Here is a 21692-nt window from a genome sequence, read left to right as displayed (position 1 = left end):
CTGTTAAACGGAGCTGAATAGAGGTTTCCCAGCAGCGCTCTGTGGCCTGTGCAGTGCACAAAGAACCGCTCCGATGATACAGTCTCACGGTGTGATGGAGGAAAGGTCAGCGGGTCACCTGCGGTTCACCTGGCTTTGAAGCCCGTCTGGATCCGCTGGCGTCTTTCTTCAGCGAGCTGACATTTAAAGTGTGTGATGTATCTAACGGAGCGTAACTTATGATCTTTGTACACTGTTACATGTTCTCTATCAGGGAACAATGGCCTCATTCGCTAATGCAGCTTCCTACTGTATAGAACAATCACTGTGATGTTTCCTTGTCTCTTTATGAAACAGAACATTTGGAATATGACACATAGAGAAAAGAAACGAGAATCACATTTACACCAGCAGACAAGGAAAAATAATTATCTGTTCAGTATATTATAAATTTACTGATCTGTTGCTGTACTTGAACCATTCCTGCTCACGTTAGAGTTTGCATTAGGTTTACGTGTTTCCTGAGTGACTGAAGAACATCCACATCAATGGCAACGCGTGCAGAAAATAGCTGGAGGTGAGGTTATTTCTGCTGCATGGGCTCTGAGGGCCCTGAAAGATGGGTCAGGTTTGCTTAGTGCCGTTGCATGAACTCGCACGGTCATCGGCGCATGTTGGTCCGTGAGTCAGCCTGAGGGTGATACCTCATTATAAGCCTGTGTAGGCTGGATGCAGCATCGTATGTTCCCCCTCCTCCTACCTGGCTGCTAACGTCTAGTTTTATTAATGCATTAGCTCTCTGCTAGCATCACTGCTAACTTTTCTGTTTACAGACTGAGCCTCTCTTGATGGACACAGTCACAGTCCTTCATGTGTCTGTGGGTGGTGGGAGGGAGCAGCAGGACCCAGAGGGAAACCTGTGTCATCAAACGCTTTGCATCACACAGTTTTCCCATGTGATGTTCGCGGTGAAGCGACAATGAGTTGCTTTGTCCAATTAAAGTCGACGGAGCCCCGACTGACTCACACAGACCCCGCAGCGACGTCGCAGCACAGAGCTCTCGTGTGCCTGAAGTGAGGCTGTGGATAAAGGAAGCAGGAGCAGTTTATGATCTGAGCAGCAGCAACAAAGGAGACGAAGCAAAGAGCACCTTTCTCTCTGTAGGTGGAGGTTCCACCTCACACACTCAGACTTTATTTTGTTTTATCTCTATCTCCAATCACATTCCAGCAGCAGGAAATAGGATAGAAGAAGAAGATAAACCCAGCACACACAGGCGCACACTCACAGACTGATCTATGCTTTCCAAGACGCTAAGATCATCGAGCTCTGATCCTGCTTAACTCCACTTATGGACCAACAAGGCTTTGATCCTAGCTGGGGTTTACTGTACATCTCCCCTCTCTCTCGCTCCCTCGCTCTCTCTCTCTCGCTCGCTCTCTGACTCCTCACTTCCTTTCTCATACAGGCGCTTTTTATTTACAGAGGAAGTCATCGCCCCTCGGGGAGACCTTCAGCGGGATTAGTTGCTTGAACTGTCAGGGATCGAAGGATGCTGGAAGTTCGGGCTGCTGGAGCCGGAGGAGCGGTGGGGAAGAGAAGCACCTCCGGGGTCCTCGTCCCAGCGCTGAAGGAGAAATAAAAGCCCTCGCTGGGGATTTGTGATTCATGCCTCCGTGCGCGCTCCGAGCCGCGCTGTACCTTTATGCCACTTCGGAGTCTCATCCACGGCGCCGTCATCCCGAGGCCGAGTCTGCATGTGTCGGTTTAAGGTTGAGGAAAGGTTTTGCCTCATGCAGTTGGAGCGGAGACGCAGGAAAATCACTGTCAGCTTTTAAATGTCAGACCATGGCTTGGATTCTTAATCCAAAATAAATGATTGGAAAAAATATGACAACACAAATGTCTGAGCTGAAACGACTTTGCTTTGCTTTAGTAGGTTGCATTAAATTAAGTTGATGTTCAGTTCAGTATATTCTCTATATGCGCTGGGTCGATGAAGTCGACGCCACTGTGTGAATTAACAGCAGCCACAGCTCACTGGCATCCAACAGCTGATTATTAGCGCCGTTCATCATTCCATTGTATTGCATGTTATTAACTTTGCGTCTTCCCCTCCACCCGTCACTGCTCAGGTGGTATTTGTTGAGCTTCTGTGGCTCAAGTGCCTTGAAATGACTCTAAATTGAATTGAACTCAGCCTCACAGAGGAAAATGTGTTTAAAGAATTACAGCGTAATGATTTTGTACCTGACTCTAAAGGTTGGAGAACAGTCACATTCTGAGCTCATGCTTGTACTCGATCATCTCCAGTCATGCAGAGAAATAATATTTATTATTATTAAAACTGATCTTTGTAAAATTTATGCAGACAAATCTATTTCTGTGAGTCGTTTTGCAGCCGTATATTTGACTGCAGGGAGTTGTGGCGCTTCAAAGCTGGGTCAAGTAGAAAATCAGTAGCACTGTAGTGATTAATAGTTTAGTAGCCTCCACATTTCTGCCAAGGTCTTATCTGATTTTTTTTCCATATGTCGACACTTCTTCAGATAAATCCTTGGTAACGCTTACCTCTCATCCCTCCATCATCATTTCCTCCCATCAAGCTCGTTATTGTTGACTCTGATTGTTTGCAAGGGCATCTGAAATCGATAACACTTAGAACAGCGCCTCTTATTACTTATTACATTTCCACACCTTGACACCATCTCACCAACCTGAGGGGAAGCACACACACACACACACACACACACACACACACACACACACACTAGCACAGGAATAAGCACCTCAAGGTCTCCTTCATGTTTGAGCGACCACAGAAATTATGTGCTGATGACACCTAAACAGATTGTGTAATTACTTTTGCCCCGGTGGCCCTGGCTTGCTGCAGACATTTCCCAAACAGGTTATGGCCAATGCGGAGTCTGAGTCTTTGGGTTCGTTTGGAGGCAGCAGACGTGTGACAGCGTTATGATGGAGTTTCAGGTTCTAATTCAGCTTCCCTGACAACAGCTGACCCGAGGGGCTTAAAGCCTGTATCTAATGCTGGAGAGGTGGTGAGAAACGGCTGAGGACATAGTCAGACTCCAGTTTGTGGGAGTGGACCGAGCCCACACTGGGATCCTGCTGGGTTCAGTCTCATTGGCTCTATTGAAAGCCGACAGGCAAAAAGGTCGTGCGTGTTTTCTCCCGACACTTTTTCTCCTCTAGGCTTTGACTTCGTATTTAACATCATTCCCTGCTAAAGAATAAAAACTGGTCGATTCAGCCAATAAATCTATAAATGGACCATTAGGGAGGAGTTGGGACAGACTGTTACTGTTTTCTATCATTGTCATTTATTGTTCCATCAGGCATTATTAAAAAAGTAATGTTCATTCTCAAGAGATACATAGAAAAGGAAAGAACCGCTCTAATCTTATTTTAATAAGTGTCCTTTTTGTATTTGACAGCAATGATTAAACTGAGGCTTCCACACGCAGTTCAGGCCTTTAATTATCCTTCAGCTGTAGTTAGAGATCAGACTGGATTAATGTGAGATGAGTCAAAGTAGTGACACTAAGATCCAAAAATACTCTAAATAAACCTCTAATGGGACTTTAGATATCATACCGAAAACTGTCGAGTGGTCTCAGGAAGGAACCCAAGGCAGAGAATCCTCTCAAGCACCAAGTACGATGCAAGGTCAATAAATAATCCCAGCAATCAGCCGACAGATGTAATAAGGTTCCTCTCGTCTCACTTTGATTTAGTTGCAACGTCAAAGCAAACACTGCCACCTGCTGCACCGCAGTGTGCACTGCATGTGTACAGCACAGACTGGGAAGGAAGAGTTTCAAGTTTATTACTAGAAACCCTGATATGAATTCACCTAATGGGATGGTAGTAATGGTGTTGGCTGAAGGTCTGTTGAGAGACGCTGTTTAGTAGACAGTAGTAGATGGACTCCAATAGTGGAGTTGATGAAACGGGTATGAACAATAATGTGAGATGGCACAGCTAGAAATGAATGGAGGTGGTTAAATGTTTACTAGCCTGTAACTTAAATGAACAAATGACTGTTGTTATACTGTGGAAGCATTCAGAGTGGGTCATATAATATAGGCCGTGCAGCTGTGAGCATCTTTTTACTCGTTTATTCCGAACTTTGTCGTGTAATAAACACAGCACTTCATAATAAACGTCTTTTTCAAGGGCACCTTCGGTGTTGACAGTTGTTGTTGAGGGGCCTGACCTCACCCACTGTTCCGCTCCACAGTCTCACATCACGTCCCCGTCCCTCAGTGAAGGATTATGAGGTGAGCGTTTGCCTCCAGTCAAGCTCAAAGCCCGGCGGCCTCCGGGGAGCGCTGCTGCCGCTCATTCGCCTGGGGAACGCTCGGGCACTTGCTTAAAATCCGTCCACGCATCCTTCATGGGCCATTGTGGAAAAAAAGCTTCTGAGATCCTGACACAGTCGAGTCTTTATAATTTTTAAATCTGACTTTTTTTAAATCCAGTGACAGGAGACACGACGGTGCCGACAGCTGCTTTGTCTGTGTGTGCGTTTGTCCTTGGGTCGACAACGGGCTCAGAGCAGAACGCGTGACACCGACGGTCCGCGCGGAGCTCAATCGATTCCAGCGGGAGCGCGGCTCCGAGCGCGCTTCACGCGCGAAGCGGAGCGGAGCGGACAAAAGGCGGAAACGCGGACGCGGCGGAACGAGCAGCGCGCAGAATGAAAAGGCATTTCAGGCGCAGCGATGCGTCTGTGGAGGCGCAGCCACAAACAGTACGGCGTTATCTGCGGAACGTCTCTCGTGGGAAACCTGAAAGGGATTTATGACACTTACAATGGATCTTTCATGTGCAAATACGTCTTCTGTTGCTGCCACTGACGAGTCTCCTGCACTCAAGTTCAAGTGAAGTGCATTTACTTTATTGCCTCCGTCGGGCCCGTCGCGTCTAATAGGCCACGTCCTTGTTTTCCTCCACTTACTGTAAAACAGCAGCAGCGACAGTCACTCACGGAGAGATTCTCAGTGTGATTGTTTGGAGAACGTGCTCCTCAAATGAACAAACGCGCTCGTGTGCCTCAGGGGACGGTGTTCACGGTGCACAGACACGAGCCCACACAGCCGCCGCGCGAAAGGCCTGATGAATATTTATAGGTGCTGATCACAGCGGGCTGTTATCATTACGCCGCTTCACAAATGTAAAGCCTCGACACGTTCAAGTGAACCCTTCGTGCATCATCGGCCAATGAGTGTGACAAATTGTTCTTTAAACCATGTGCCACAGAAAACACGAGGCTGCAGTGGATGGAATGACTGCATTCCTATAAGCCATGCGTAATATTTATAGTATTTGCTCATGAGTAGATTCTTTACAGTAAAAGTAGATTTTTGTTTCATTGCTGGCATTTACTGACATCTAGTGGATGAGAGAACAATTGTTTGTGCTTTGCCTTTTAGATCTCGGTGCGGAGTAAAGTTCTAATAATGCTCTGATCAGATCCTATTGGATTATATAATAATCCACTCTGTCTATTTATATCAATGACACTTCCTAAATATGTTGTTTGTCAAACTATCCCCATGTGTTGAAATACAGGAATATTATGATTAGGATAACTAATGAAAAACTTAAAAAAAAAAACAAGGGAGGGGTTTATTATATTTATTATATCATCATGTAGGTTCAATAAAAAGGCTTTTTCTCGCTGTCATAAGTTATAAACCTGTACGAGGAGCGTGATTTAAGCGCGGCTCGTTTGTTTAACCTAGTTAGTTAGGTAATTAGAATTACACAACAGTATCCCTGGGTGATCATTTATGGGCTTTTCATAGGAAAGAGGTCAAATGGCCGGTGCAGATACTGATGCAGCCACAGGTCAGTTTGTTTCTCAGTACAGAACATGACTTACCGTTCGTCAGGGAACAGTAAATGTTTAAATGTTCCCTTCTTTCATTCATGTCATTCGGGCTCTAGATCCTTGTGATGACATGGATCAATGTTTTTATCTTTATCTGTATTGACATATCATAATCATGTAGAGCACATTTAATTCTCATGTTCAGGAGTTTTCCATCTGATCCTTAAGTACAGCCTGACTATTGCATAAGCTGACTAGAGGTGAACTTTGCCTGTGGTTGTGTTGGAAGTGTGCAAAAAGTCACAAACAAACCACACTGTGGCACTTTCACACCAGATGAGTCCCAGGTGGCAGACGAACAACTGCTGTTTCCAGTGGGGAGAGTAAACATCCTCCTCTGTCTCGTATAAGTGTGTGCATCTGCTGCTTTAGAGTCTGCTGCAGCCGCGTAACCAGCACACGCGCCTTCTTGCATCACACGCCTCTGAATCAAACCTCAGTGTTTGCTTGGAGCGGGGACACCTGTCTGACCCAGTTCTCCGCGCTGCCTTGGCGCAATTACAATAACAACAAATCAAAGTTCGCCAGTTAAAGTGAACCTCGGCAGGTCACACTGGGGAAATGAGGAGAGAGACGCTCGCGCAGGGACTGAGTGGACAAAACCACTGCAGCGAAGCAGCGGCGCGGAGCTGATGAAGCGACATGTTCGCAGCCAATGAGCTGACGGCACTGTGGCGAAAACCATCACCAGTTACAGGCGCCGCCCACTGGAGCAGGGCACGGCTTCATTATCTGATCACAGCAGGTGTAATAAAACCAGCCGCTCAACAAAGATGTCATCACTGTGGAAATGCGCTAATTCCACATCTTCACCATCAAACTCATTGAAAGTCAGGTTCTCAGCATCACGTCCTCAAAAACAACCAGACCCTGTTGCACGTGGTTTTCTCCACAGGGGTTGAATGGAAATCCACACTGTATGTATTAGGATGGTCACACACGCTCATAGTGTGATTGTTGTCCCACATATAATGGTGCGTGTCCTGTGAACGCTGTTCTGTCGGGTTGAGACCGGCCCCCGCGCGTTCAGCCACGCAGCTTTTCAGCCGCGCCACGAGGCGACGTTGCGCAATCCGCGCGTGCCACCGGACATTTCCAGCGCGTCAGCACAACCGGGCCGGGCCGCGAGCCGGCGAGGGAGACCCTTCTTTTCAGTCCACGCGCCATCCAACACCACGCAGCCATCGACCCCCAGGAAACGTGAGTGTCACATTACGCCGTGACTCAGGGTCCAGCTCCCTGTTACTGTACGTGTGCACGTCGTCAGGGGAATTCCCTCCGTGAGCGTCTCCGGACCCTTGTCCCCGGCTGATTATTCACGCGCGCTCCCTCTCCTCCCATTCCCTCACGTTGGGCGCATCCCAGTGGCCAGTTTGCTACCTGGCGACCTCCTCCTCTGCGCGCGGCGGCTGTCCCGTTATTTAAGGGGCGCGCACGCGAGGGGCAACCTGCCCATTACTACGAAGAGGCTGCGGTGGCCTGCTCATCATTCAACCACTTACCGGCACTGAATGGAAGTTAGGATAATCTGACCACCATGGAACATGACAGAGTAGACACGGACTCTGGTGTCGGTGAGACAACTTACTCGTGAGCTTTTATGAAGTGATTAAGGCCGATGATGATGATGATGCAAAGTTTGCAAAATACAAAGACCGTGTTGTTTGATCAGTGCCCTTGGCTCCGCTTTTCCCGAATCTGTCAGATCCACGTGCACGTGAACGTTAACGCGTGTTTAGTTTGTAACAAAGGCTGAGTTTGTGTTTTCACCTTTAATCGTGATCATTTGGCCCCGGGGCCACAGGAGATGAAGTTTATTTTTTTTAGTCCGGTAGATCGTCATTGCGTCATCCTCGCTGCCTGTTGCATAATATCCCAGCAGCGGACCGGTGCTTACTCGCGCTTGTGACGAGCTGATGAATGACGCAATGGGGCTGAAGCCTTCATCATTGAGAGTTTAGGGATTTGATTTGATTTTGACCGTTTTGTCTGATTTCACTATGCCGCTACAGGTTCGACCCAGAAGTTCTGGTCAATACTTGTTGACAGTTGACAGTACTATACCAGACAAAATCTTAATGTATCACATAAATGTGTTTGAAGTCTCATGTGTGTAAAAAAAGCTCATATATTTCAGAGGAAATATGGATGGTTCTGTTTTAAAGACAGAATTGATTGTCATGGTCAGTTTTCTCCTCATCTGTCTGATTCGTTCCACTTTGTTCCATCTACACTGAGGTACTTCTTCTACTCAGTATGAATATATATGATTATTATTATTAGGATCTACACAGACCCATTGTTCTTCTTACTTCATCTTCACAGTCCGTGACCAGATGACAGAGTTCTGGAAGGAGCACTCCAAGGCTGCCACCGTGGAGGAGATGATGCTGGACTCTCGGGCCCAGGAGCTGACTCAGCAGGAGCTGCCGGAGATTCTATCCATGCTGCCGGCGCTGGATGGATTCAGAGTGCTGGAGCTGGGCGCAGGCATCGGGTGAGAGTCCCCGTCTGAAGTAAGGGGTGTGAGCGAGCGTGGGTGTGAAGGTCGACGCTCATCGCTCCGGGAATCGGAGAAAAAGGAGTTTCACGCTGACCTAGTCTTTAAGTGGGGGCCAGTGATACGACAGAGCTGCTTATTAGACTTGACACGTAGAAATGTGGGCGGCCGGAAGAATGTTGAGCATCTACTGATCCGACGTATCCCCACAGTCGATACACCAGACACCTGCTGGCCAGAGCTGCACACGTCACAGCTGTGGACTTCATGGAAAGCTTTATAGAAAAGAACAGACAGGACAACGGTCACCATAGCAACGCGACTTTCATCCAGGCTGACGTCACAAAGCTGGACTTCCCCGACAACAGGTGCGTGTTAATATATTATATATTTCCATCTATATATGTTAAATGAAGAACTATATATTACTCTGTTTAAGTGTTGTTGTCGTATTAGATTCATGTTTATGTTTCCTGCTCCTCAGCATCGACTTCATCTTCTCCAACTGGCTGCTGATGTACCTGAGTGATGATGAGGTCAAATCCTTTATACAGAAGATCCTTGCTTGGCTGCGGCCCGGCGGCTTCCTTTTCTTCAGAGAGTCCTGCAACCACCGCTCAGGTACTGATCCGACAAACAGCCTCTCTGCCTCATCACATTATAGGTTGAACACAATAATTAGAAGAAATTGCTGTTGCTGCTTGTTAAGGTGACATAAAGCGGGACTTGAACCCCACCTGCTACCGCACTGAGGCCCAGTACAGCCACCTGGTCACGTCACTGCAAGTGGAGGAGCCTGAGGCCGAACAGAAGTTCGGTTTTGACATTGTGTTGAGGAAGAAAGTTCAAACCTACGTTGAGGTAGAGTCACACCACATGACACGCTTCTATGTAAAAGGAAAGGACAAATCACATATGCCGCTCCCTCCTTCTTCTGTCCCAGATGAAAAACAACCCAAATCAAATCTGCTGGCTGTTAGAGAAGGTCCCTCGCTCCTCCAGCGCCCGGAACGGATTCAGCACCTTCCAGCAGTTCCTGGACAACCAGCAGTACACCAGCCGCGGCATCCTGCGCTACGAGAAGATGTTCGGGGCTGGATACGTCAGCACCGGCGGGCCCAGCACCACCAAGGTAGAACCTGAACCTGGGGACGACCACAGAGGAGAGCAGAAGTCAGAAAAAGTAAACAGCTTCCTGATGTGTGTGTTTACAGGAGTTTGTGGACCTGCTAAACCTAAGGCCCGGCCAGAAGGTCCTGGATGTGGGCTGTGGCATCGGTGGAGGAGACTTCTACATGGCAAAGGTTCTGTAGGAGGCAACAACAGTGATGCTAGAAGAACTTCACGCTATAATGAAGGTTTTTACGATGCCTTTCAGACCTTCGGCGTTGAAGTGCTCGGCCTGGACTTGTCGGACAACATGGTGGAGATCGCCATGCAAAGGGCGGCCAATGAGAAGCTACCATCAGTAAGTCTAAAAGCCTGACGGGCCGGCTCCGCAGCTGCTCCGATCCAGGTTTCTGACGGCTCGTGTTCCTCCTCAGGTCCAGTTCGAGGTGGCCGATGCCACCAAGAGGTCGTTCCCCGAAGGCTCCTTCGACGTGATCTACAGCAGAGACACCATCCTGCACATAGACGATAAACTGGCTCTCTTCAAGCGCTTCCACGTGAGACACTGACGCAATGTCACCGTTTCCAAGCTCTTCTCTGAGGAAGTCGTTGAGGTGGTATTTTGTCATGGTTTGTCATATTGTCTCCAGTCGTGGCTGAAGCCCGGCGGCCAGCTGCTCATCAGTGACTACTGCTGTGGGGAGAAGCCCTGGACGCCAGCGTTCGAGGCCTATGTCAGTCAGAGAGGCTACGTCCTCTACACCCCAGCACAGTACGGCAGGGTCGGTATAACGTCATGTGACGGGTGTTTATGAACCACGTGTAATGCACACATGCGTCCACTTGGCGGGGCTGTTTCCACTTCACCTCACTTGAGCCTGTCTCGTTGTAGTTCATCGAAGAGGCAGGTTTCTGCAAAGTCCGGGCAGAGGATCGGACGGCCCAGTTCATGCAGGTCATTGAGTCCGAGCTGCAGAGAGCAGAGGCCATCAGGGGCGAATTCACTGAGGTTAGCATGCTTACAAGCACACTTGGAAACTGAAACCAATGTTAAGATGATGCAGACGGCATTGTGGATCAACCGAGCAGAACCAACACGAAGCTGATTTGCTGCCTCTGTCCCTGCAGGAATTCTCTGAGGAGGACTACTCAGCTATAGTGAACGGATGGAGGGAAAAACTGCAACGCTCCAACAGCGGAGACCAGCGATGGGGACTGTTCCACGCAACCAAGGAATGAGTGAAGATCAAAGACAATAAAAGGGAGAATGAAAGCTCTGCTTGTGTCCTTATTCTCTAAGCGTTTGCCTTTGATATGCATTTAATGGGTTTAGAAAAAATTTGTGATATTGTTACAATGTGCCAAATAACTTAAACATAACCTGGTCATTAAATGGTCAAAGAAATGTTCAGAACTGATCTGGTTGTGATGGTTTACGAGGACAAACATATTGTACAGCTCTCCTACAGCTGACGGATGCAAACTTGTCAGACTCATACTTTTACTACGTGCCCAACCCTTCCATTTTGAAAAAAACAACATTTAAGTTTGTTCCCCCACCTCAGTGACGCATTGTCAGTTTAATTAAAGTAACAAAAGGTGCGAAGCCCAAACACAGTTTGTTTTCCGCACACATGTCACGTAATTTTAAAACCCGTCACGTGACTAATAATTGTTAGTTACAGGTAGTACCAACACTTTAAGAGAATTTTGTGAATTTTTCATTTTGTGTTATTCCCAGTGTGTGTGTGTGTGTGTGTGTGTGTGTGTGTGTGTGTGTGTGTGTGTGTGTGTGTGTGTGTGTGTGTGTGTGTGTGTGTGTGTGTGTGTTGTAATCACTGGGGGACCCAGGATAAGAGCGCCACTATTTTGACGGCAGGTTTGCGTGACTGTGATTTCCTCTTCTCCTCGAAGACGCAGCGTCACGCCCACCGCCGCGTCTGGCAGCGTCTCTGCGCTTCAGGTTCAGCAGGTCCACAAACTCCAGCAGAGCCTGGAGTTGTGAAACATGGCGAGGTTAAGCGAGCATGGAATCAGCTCAAGTTCCGTAAGTCTTATGAGTGGATTCTGGTTCCGCGGGGCGAAGCGGGGGGAGCGTGGGGCCGCAGGGTGACACTGACAGACTCACTTCTTCACCTTTCTCTTCCAGATGAGCCCATCCTTCCTGAACAGCAACTCCACCAGTCACGCCGGGCCCTTCAGCGCGGTGCCAGAGCTCAAAGGTACTCCCTGCAGCTTTGTGTGCTTTTGTACTTTTGTACTTTTGTGTACTCTTCCGTTGTCGTGCTCAAAGTGGCCTCCACGTGTTATTGTTTGCACTGGTGCTGGACTTCCTTTTTTATATTCAGAACGTTATTATTCCTGCCCGTCAGTACCTGTGGAACGTGTACATGTGCAGTCTGAGGTGGACTCACCTCAATTTCAATTTAATTTATATAGCGCCAAATCACAACAAAATTATCTTAAGGCACTTTACACAGTGGGCAAGGTGATTAGGCAAAAGCAAGCGTCAAATGTAGTTCTCCTAAGTTTTAATAGAGTGAAACTGAATTAGTGAAAGTTGTGAAACCAGATTGTACTTGTGACAGGGCGGCAAGAGCCCACACGGAAAGGACGCCAGGGGAGGCAGAGGAGGACGTTCACAATTGACAATATGTATTCTTTAAAATGAATTGCTCAATAAAAACAGCAAACGAGGTAAGTTAAGTCGTATACGCACACCCAAAAGCAATACAAAGCAAAATCACACCATGCATGGGACAAAACCACAGCCATCAAAAATAAACAAAAGAACAAAATAGAAACCAAAGCAAAACCAAACAACCGTTTATAACAACTATACTAATTTAACAAAAATAGAAATGAGTCAACAGTTATAATGCGCAGACACACACACACTCACCCACACGCCAACAATCACTGGCGTCGTTGAAGGGCACAAACCCGTGGGTCACTTGTGGTTTTCAGAACCAAAGCAGTAGTTTGGATTGTAGTGCAACTGTGCTTCCCAGTCGCTGCCCCCACAGTTGTCGCCTACCAGCGAGACTCTGCACTCCCCAGCCGCTGGCGCGCTAAATTAAAAAAACACGGTAAACTACCAGGCAGAGAGAAACTGAGGGATTGAGGGTTACCTGAACACCACCCGCCGCGACTCGAGCTAATACCAGCCCGGATAGCCTTTATTATGACGCTCATAAGTAGCTCATAAGCGCTGTGCCTCGGGGGGGAACCAAAACCCCGCATCACCACACCTACAGCAGCTCCTCTTACCTATACCACGCACCTCTGCAGCCACGGATGAACCACGAAGGATCTTATTCAGGTGCTCACCTGCGCTCATGGGCACCAGCCACAAGCCAACAAAGTGACCTGATCAGGTGTTCACCTGCACTTAAAAGCACTAGCTCGGCCCGCCTCCCGGGGAGCCAATTATTTCCAATCTTGCCTGGCAGGTGGGTGGGGCAAGCCTCCACACAACCACATCTACCCCTGGCCTTTTAAATCGTCGTCCCGACGATGAAACCACTTACAAGTACAACCAGGGCCTAATAAACACAACTTGAGAGCTTGACAGACTCTACTGACCTGCTCATAGGAGCACTAACTTGCCTATCTACTGGGCGTGGGAGGAGGGAGACCTGCTGTGGACCGAGAAGTGCGGCGCAGCAATGATTCGTAAGTATCAGACTGGCTTGGTACTGATGACTGCTAGGGCCCAGATGGTAATGGGTCCGAAGCAGAGCCGAGGACTTGGGAAGCACCAGCCGACTCACTCAGAGGCAACGGGTTGGCAATAGGCTGCTGGACATCTGATACCAACACCCAAAGTTTACCGTCCGGAGGGTCATCAGGTTGATCCTGTGCAGCTGGTGGCAGCTCTGGTGGAGGAACAACCTCCACTGGCCTGGCAACGCACTTCAAGAACTCTCAGTTCTCTTTTCACTTTGTGCAGGTGGTGTACGGGTGCCACGGTGTAAACTGCTCCACCCTCAAGAGGAGCCTTGACAACCTGATGTACCTCAGGATTCCACAAATCCTGGATCTTATGGCGCCCTCTGACACCACACTCTTTAACATAGACCCGCTGACCAACTTGCTGGGGTTGATCTCGTACCCGCAGGTCATATCGTTCCTTTCTACGGGCCGCAGCAACAAGTACCTGCTCTCGTGCGCAGTCAAAATGCTTAGCCACCCAACCCTGTATGTACCTCCCCTGGACGTGGTTCTTCCACTCAGCCCAAGAGAAAATCAATGGAGAGCCTGGGTTCCTGTCCAAACATCAAGTAAAATGGGGACTCTCCAGTACTTTGGTGAGGCGTAGTGTTATAAAAAAAAGAGGACCTGAGGTAAACAGGAAACCCAGTCCCACTTCTGTGAGGGAGGCAACGTACGCAGAAGATCATGAAAAGTGCGGTTGAAACATTCTCACTGCCCATTCCCCGTTGGGTGGTAGGGTGTGCTGCGAGATTTAGTCACAGTGTACAACAAGCAAAGCTGCTTAATCAAAGCGCTCTCAAAACTTCTACCTTGATCTGAATGTAGCCACTAGGAACACCAAACTTGTAGAACCACTCCAGAACTAGTACCTGGGCCATCGTGCAGGCCCGTTGGTCACGTGTAGGAACTGCTATCGTAAATTTTGTGAAGACATCTGTCATCACCAGAACATTCTCCCGCCCACACCGAGAAGGCTCAAGTAAGGTGAGGTCGATAGCAAGGATCTCATTGGGTCAGAAGGCAAGTAGGTGTCCCAAAAAACTATGAGGTGCCTGTCCTGTGTCTTTAGTGTCTGTGTCACCGCTCACACGCCTGTACCCAGTTCCTGATGTCAAGAGGCATACCTGGCCAGTAACACCGCTGCCAAACTAGTTCCATGCTCCCTACCCTAGTGGCCATGTTGATGCAGCTGGCACAAGGTCTCTTGCTTAAGGGCGTCAGGCAAAAGTAGCCGCAAAAATTCCTCTCCCCCATCAGGTCAATAGACCCGCCGGAATAGAAACCTGTCTTTTTCTACTAGGCAGTCCCACTGGAGCAATAGCGCCCGAGCAGGCTCAGAAAGGGACTGCCGTTCAGAAGGAGCGGGTTGAGTTTTCCGGTGCCAAAATGGAAGAACGTCTCTCAACAGAGGGTCGCTCTCCTGCAACGAATGCACGTCAGAGACAGAGTGAGACGGGAGAACAGAAGTCACTGATTGGCTGACTGATGTAACTGGATCTCCGGGCAAGCCTTGTTGCAACTCGTCAGGGACCAAAGTGCTGGGCAGCCACATAGTCTCAGGCTCCAGCTTGGTGGTGCATTGCCGGTAAAGAGCATCCGCATTTTTATTTGTACGGCCTGAGCAGTACTTGATTTCAAATTCAAATGCAGCTAACTGAGATGCCCGATGCTGCTCGGTTGCCCCCAATTTGGCAGTCAGCAGGTAGCTCAAAGGATTATTGTCTGTATACACCAAACACTTGTGGGCCTAAAGATACTCCCTAAACTTCTCGGTCATGGCTCATTTGAGCGCAAGAAACTCTAATTTCATAGAGCTATAGTTATCCATATAACGCCACTGGTTTCACCCCGCTGGCTGTCTCTTGCGAGAGGACAGCCCCAAGCCCATCATGGCTGGCATCGATCTCCAAAAGAAAGGGGCAACCAAAGTCTGCATAAGCCAACACTGGAGCAGACACAAGCTTGGCTTTAAGACCCTCAAAGATCTGTTCACACTGAGGGGTCCACTTTGAGGCTAGAGCTTGGCCTAAGCCTCTTTTAGCCCCTTTGCCCGACAGCTCGGCTACTACACGATGCCTAGGACCTGCCAACTTCGTAAAACCTTTACGAAGTGGCGATAATAACTGGCAAAACCCCAAAATGTGCACAACTCAGACACCTGTTGAGGGCGCCTCCATCCAGACACTGCCTCAACCTTTTTGGGATCCGTAGAAACTCCCTAACCGGGGATGACATGGCCCAGGTATCCTACTTCCCGCTGAAAGAATGCACACTTTTCAAGCTTTGCCTTCAGTCCTTCATTGTAAAGACGACCCAGGTCTTTGAAGATGTTGGCTGATGGAGGACAAGAAAACAATGATGCCGTCGAGATATAACAGGAGAAACTGCCCTTGCTGGTCCCCAAACATTCTCTCCATCAACCTCTGAAAGGTGCTTGGCACATTACACAGGCCAAACGGCATCCGATTAAACTCAAACAGCCCAAATAGGGTACAGAATGTCGTTTTTGGCCTGTCCTGTTCTGCCACCGGCACCTGATTATAGCCACTGGCTATATCGAGAGTGGAAAACCTGCAGCCTCCAGCCAACGCATCCAGACTTTCCTCAATTCGAGGCAGGGGGAAAGCATCTTTCCGGGTTTTGTGATTAAGGAGGCGGTAATCTACACACTAGCGCAGACCGCCATCCTTCATTTGCACCAACCCTATGGAAGAAGCATATGGACTGCTGCTTTCCCGAACCACCCACTCCAAAAGCTGGTTAATATGAGCCTTAAATGCCTTAACGGGGGAATACGGCATACCGTTGTCGGACCGGCAAATCATCGAGCAGAGGTATGTTGTGGGAGAGCAGGTTGGTACAACCCGAATCATGCTCATCTGAGGCAAACACTGATTCATATCGTTGTAACAGGGATCTGACCTTTTCCTGATCATGTTGTCCTAGTGCTGACAGATCCAAGGGCCTCACCTTGTCAAACACGGTGGGAACAACACACTGACCACTGACAGTTGCCAGTGTCGCTCGCTCTTCTGACACCCCTGCAGGGAGGCTAATTACCTGAGCCTTGCCAAGATTACCAAGGCTTGTTCGAGGATACAGAAGGACAGCCACTGTTCCCACGTTCGCCACAGGCACATTTGCAGTGCCTCGAACCACCCGCCCTACACACGATGACAGCAGCAGTCCATCCGGTAACCCAACCTCAGGGGGCTCTAGTAATGCAGTTGGTACTGATGACAATGCAGCAACCAATTTCATAGTGTCCCCCGGCACACGCACTGGTTGTCTGCCTCGAACCCGCACCATGTCATTGAGAACATTAGGCCTGCTATCTCCTCGCCCATGGCATCTCTGCAGAGCATCATGGACTGAACGCGGTGCCTGCAGCACATCAGGTGATTTAAACAGGGAAACCCTTAATGATCCAAAAAGCTCCTTATAACACCGCCTTATGACATTCATCCCCAGGAAACCAGGAGTGATGGGCAAAGGGCCAGGTGAATCTTTTACGACTAAATCCCACAACAAGACATAACCTATGCACTATGTAGAGGATGGCCAAGCCATTTGCTGTCCTTGGCCGCACCCAATTACATAAACAAAGACACTCCTGCCCCAAGGGGGCGAACTGTTCTGCAAACAAACTCTCAGGGATGGTGGATGGTGGCCAGGCTGACAATTTCTACCTGAAAGGCGCGGGGCTTGTAAGGATGCTACAGTTTGCGTAAGTTGGTTCAACTGTTCTTGTTGTAATTTCATCAAATCTCCCAAAGTGGGTTCCCCTGCCCGGGCAAAAGAGCCAGTCTGAATGCCACCCTGCACACTGTATTGAAGGCCATATGCAGAGGGCAGGGATGAACTCCTCTCCCTAAAACTGGCTGGCAAACCCTCTCGTTCCCACGTCATGGCCTCCAAACGCAACTCCAACAATGAAATCATAGTCTGGCAGCAAAAACATTGTCTGAGAGTCCTACGCAGGGAACCATCAAGGACATGCTCCATAAACTAGTTACAAAGCATTACCTCTGTGTTAGGCATCCCATCGGGGGCACTGAATGGTAGTTGTAGGATAATCTGACCACCATGGAACATGACAGAGTAGACACAGAATCTGGTGTCGGTGAGACAACTTACTCGTGAGCTTTTATGACGTGATTAAGGCTGATGATGAAGATGAAGATGATGATGATGATGATGATGATGATGATGATGATGATGATGATGATGATGGTGACGATACAAAGTTTACAAGATACAAAGACCGTGTGGTTTGATCAGTACCCTTGGCTCCGCTTTTCCTCAATCTGTGAGATCCACGTGCACGTGAACATTAACGCGTGTTTAGTTTTTAACGAAGGCTGAGTTTGTTTATGTTGTGTTTACACCTTTAATCGTGATCATTTGGCCCCGGGGCCACAATTGGTTCTGAACTGACCGATCAAGAATTCACAAAAAGGGTCTCTGACCTTTGCTCATATATTTCAGAGAAAATATGGATGGTTCTGTTTTAAAGACAGAATTGATTGTCAGGGTTTTCTTCTCATCTCTCTGATTTGTTCCACTTTGTTTAATCTACAATGAGGTACTTCTTGTATGATTATATATGATTATTATTATTAGTATCTACACAGACACATTGTTGGTCTCACTTCATCTTTGTGCTTCACAGTCCGTGACCAGATGACAAAGTTCTGGAAGGAGCACTCCAAGGCTGCCACCGTGGAGGAGATGATGCTGGACTCTCGGGCCCAGGAGATGACTCAGCATGAGCTGCCGGAGATTCTGTCCATGCTGCCGGCGCTGGATGGATTCAGAGTGCTGGAGCTGGGCGCAGGCATCGGGTGAGAGCCCCCATCTGAAGTAAGGGGTGTGAGCGAGCGTGGGTGTGAAGGTCGGCGCTCATCGCTCCGGAATCGGAGAAAAAGGAGTTTCACGCTGACCTGGTCTTTAAGTGGGGGCCAGTGATACGACAGAGCTGCTTATTAGACTTGACACGTAGAAATGTGGGTGGCCGGAAGAATGTTGAGCATCTACTGATATCCCCACAGTCGATACACCAGACACCTGCTGGCCAGAGCTGCACACGTCACAGCTGTGGACTTCATGGAAAGCTTTATAGAAAAGAACAGACAGGACAACGGTCACCATAGCAACGCGACTTTCATCCAGGCTGACGTCACAAAGCTGGACTTCCCTGACAACAGGTGCGTGTTAATATATTATAGATTTCCATTTAAATAAATAATAATAAATAAATTAACACTTAATAGTCCCACAGTGGGGAAATTCATTCTCTGCATTTGACCCATGGGGAATGGGTCAAATGCAGAGAATGAATTTTGACTTCGCTGAATGTCAGCGCAAAGTGTCTTGCTCAGGGACACACCTGATGCCGAGGCGGGGGATCGAACTGCAGACCTTTTGCCTTCCGAGGTCGACACGCTACCAACTGAGCTACCAGGCGATTTCTCTGCATTTGACCCATCCCCTCAGGGAGCAGTGAGCTGCCAGACTGAACGGCGCTCTGGGAGCTTGTGTAAAGTGACTCGCTCATGGTCACACCTGATACGGAGGCAAGGATCGAACCGCGGACCTTTGCCTTCCGAAGCCGAACCGTTACCAACTGCGCTACCAGGCCATTTATATATGTTAAATGAAGAACTATATATTACTTTGTTTAAGTGTTGTTGTCGTATTAGATTCATGTTTATGTTTCCTGCTCCTCAGCATCGACTTCATCTTCTCCAACTGGCTGCTGATGTACCTGAGTGATGATGAGGTCAAATCCTTCATACAGAAGATCCTCGCTTGGCTGCGGCCCGGCGGCTTCCTTTTCTTCAGAGAGTCCTGCAACCACCGCTCAGGTACTGATCCAACAAACAGCCTCTCTGCCTCATCACATTACAGGTCAAAGACAATAATTAGAAGAAACCGCTGTTGCTGCTTGTTAAGGTGACATAAAGAGGGACTTGAACCCCACCTGCTACCGCACTGACGCCCAGTACAGCCACCTGGTCACGTCACTGCAAGTGGAGGAGCCTGAGGCTGAACAGAAGTTCGGTTTTGACATTGTGTTGAGGAAGAAAGTTCAAACCTACGTTGAGGTAGAGTCACACCACATGACACGCTTCTATGTAAAAGGAAAGGACAAATCACACATGCCGCTCCCTCCTTCTTCTGTCCCAGATGAAAAACAACCCAAATCAAATCTGCTGGCTGTTAGAGAAGGTCCCTCGCTCCTCCAGCGCCCAGAACGGATTCAGCACCTTCCAGCAGTTCCTGGACAACCAGCAGTACACCAGCCGCGCCATCCTGCGCTACGAGAAGATGTTCGGGGCTGGATACGTCAGCACCGGCGGGCCCAGCACCACCAAGGTAGAACCTGAACCTGGGGACGACCACAGAGGAGAGCAGAAGTCAGAAAAAGTAAACAGCTTCCTGATGTGTGTGTTTACAGGAGTTTGTGGACCTGCTAAACCTAAGGCCCGGCCAGAAGGTCCTGGATGTGGGCTGTGGCATCGGTGGAGGAGACTTCTACATGGCAAAGGTTCTGTAGGAGGCAACAACAGTGATGCTAGAAGAACTTCACTCTATAATCAAGGTTTTTACGATGCCTTTCAGACCTTCGGCGTTGAAGTGCTCGGCCTGGACTTGTCGGACAACATGGTGGAGATCGCCATGCAAAGGGCGGCCAATGAGAAGCTACCATCAGTAAGTCTAAAAGCCCGACGGGCAGGACTCCGCAGCTGCTCCCATCCAGGTCTCTGATGGCTCATGTTCCTCCTCAGGTCCAGTTCGAGGTGGCTGATGCCACCAAGAGGTCGTTCCCCGAAGGCTCCTTCGACGTGATCTACAGCAGAGACACCATCTTGCACATAGACGATAAACTGGCTCTCTTCAAGCGCTTCCACGTGAGACACTGACGCAATGTCACCATTTCCAAGCTCTTCTCTGAGGAAGTCGTTGAGGTGGTATTTTGTCATGGTTTGTCATGTTGTGTCCAGTCGTGGCTGAAGCCCGGCGGCCAGCTGCTCATCAGTGACTACTGCTGTAGGGAGAAGCCATGGACGCCAGCGTTCGAGGCCTATGTCAGACAGAGAGGCTACGTCCTCTACACCCCAGCACAGTACGGCAGGGTCGGTATAACGTCATGTGATGGGTGTTTATGAACCACGTGTAATGCACACATGCGTCCACTTGGTGGGGCTGTTCCCACTTCACCTCATTTGTGCCTGTCTTGTCTTAGTTCATCGAAGAGGCAGGTTTCTGCAAAGTCCGGGCAGAGGATCGGACGGCCCAGTTGATGCAGGTCATTGAGTCCGAGCTGCAGAGAGCAGAGGCCATCAGGGGCGAATTCACTGAGGTTAGCATGCTTACAAGCACACTTGGAAACTGAAACCAATGTTAAGATGATGCAGACGGCATCGTGGATCAACCGAGCAGAACCAACACAAAGCTGATTTGCTGCCTCTGTCCCTGCAGGAATTCTCTGAGGAGGACTACTCAGCTATAGCGAACGGATGGAGGGAAAAACTGCAACGCTCCAACAGTGGAGACCAGCGATGGGGACTGTTCCACGCAACCAAGGAATGAGTGAAGATGAAAGACAATAAAAGGGGGAATGAAAGCTCTGCTTGTATGGGGTGCCGAATGTAAAAGGAGCACCTACAACTAGTTTTCTCACATTTAACTAAATGACACAACATGTTTTCTCACATTTAGTTAAACGTGCAAAAGTCTAAATGTAAATGTTAAATATAAAAGTAAATGTTAAATATAAATGTAAATGTAAAATGTTAAATGTCAAATGTAAATGTTAAAATATCGCTGGGTGCAAAACTGAATATTTAAGTAGACTCCACCCCTATGATCCTAGATCAGTGACGTATACTCAAACGCCTCAAACAGGATCAGTGGACGACAATACTGGAGAGAAACCTAAAGTCAAAGCCATCATGGCCGCCAGCTCCAACTCCCTCCCGTTAGCGGAGATTGAACGGGCTGTAACGGCAGGTGTGCGGGCTGAGGCTCCGCTTCAAACTGCCGTTCTGTTATAAACACTATTAGTGGGGAGTTAAGTAGGTTTGAATGGAATATTTCTGTGGCGCCGGTGCAGAATTAGTTGGCTAACTATACTAGCTAGCCGAAGTTACGTCCACGCTAAAAACAAAAGATTCCAGATCAGATGTGGGCGGGGTTTGCGTGCACTGTTTGAGGCGTTTGAGTTCGCGTCTCTGATCTGAGACCAGCGCTGTTTGAGGGTAGGGGTAGAGTCTACTTGCACATTCATGAATATTCAGTTTTACACTCGGCAAACATTTAACATTTACATTTAACATTTAACATTTACATTTAACATTTAACATTTAACATTTACATTTAACATTTACATTTAACATTAAACATTAAACATTAACATTAACATTTACATTTAACATTTACATTTAACATTTAACATTTAACAT

At 48.4% G+C, this 21692-nt stretch overlaps 2 protein-coding genes across 7 annotated transcripts; both read left to right on the top strand.

Annotated features, from left to right (window-relative positions):
* The first annotated feature begins 6947 nt into the window (after positions 1–6947).
* Positions 6948–10780, top strand: LOC114864458 (uncharacterized). 2 transcript variants are annotated; one of them, XM_029165321.3, is made up of 12 exons: positions 6948–7097; positions 8223–8394; positions 8610–8765; positions 8882–9018; positions 9107–9258; positions 9341–9529; positions 9612–9701; positions 9776–9865; positions 9942–10064; positions 10158–10289; positions 10400–10516; positions 10636–10780. In XM_029165321.3, exons 2-12 carry the CDS (start codon positions 8234–8236, stop codon positions 10744–10746), a joined length of 1458 nt encoding a protein of 485 aa, XP_029021154.1. In that variant the 5' UTR covers positions 6948–7097; positions 8223–8233; the 3' UTR covers positions 10747–10780. The 2 variants fall into 2 exon arrangements, with proteins under 2 accessions (XP_029021154.1, XP_029021153.1); XM_029165320.3 differs by lacking the exon at positions 6948–7097 and adding an exon at positions 7313–7471.
* Positions 10781–11063: 283 nt separating this feature from the next.
* Positions 11064–21578, top strand: LOC114864457 (uncharacterized). Of its 5 annotated transcripts, XM_029165319.3 has the most exons (17): positions 11064–11554; positions 11657–11729; positions 12096–12204; positions 13460–16058; positions 16171–16622; positions 16696–16951; positions 17897–18068; positions 18276–18431; positions 18955–19091; positions 19180–19331; positions 19414–19602; positions 19685–19774; positions 19849–19938; positions 20016–20138; positions 20232–20363; positions 20474–20590; positions 20710–21578. In XM_029165319.3, exons 7-17 carry the CDS (start codon positions 17908–17910, stop codon positions 20818–20820), a joined length of 1458 nt encoding a protein of 485 aa, XP_029021152.1. In that variant the 5' UTR covers positions 11064–11554; positions 11657–11729; positions 12096–12204; positions 13460–16058; positions 16171–16622; positions 16696–16951; positions 17897–17907; the 3' UTR covers positions 20821–21578. The 5 variants fall into 5 exon arrangements, with proteins under 5 accessions (XP_029021152.1, XP_055368458.1, XP_055368460.1 ...); XM_055512483.1 differs by having other exon boundaries at positions 16696–18068; XM_055512485.1 differs by lacking the exons at positions 13460–16058; positions 16171–16622; positions 16696–16951.
* The last annotated feature ends 114 nt before the right edge of the window (positions 21579–21692 follow it).

This window comes from Betta splendens, chromosome 10 (genome assembly GCF_900634795.4).
Source record: "Betta splendens chromosome 10, fBetSpl5.4, whole genome shotgun sequence".
NCBI lineage: Eukaryota > Metazoa > Chordata > Actinopteri > Anabantiformes > Osphronemidae > Betta > Betta splendens.
This window is presented reverse-complemented; position numbering and strand designations above follow the sequence as displayed.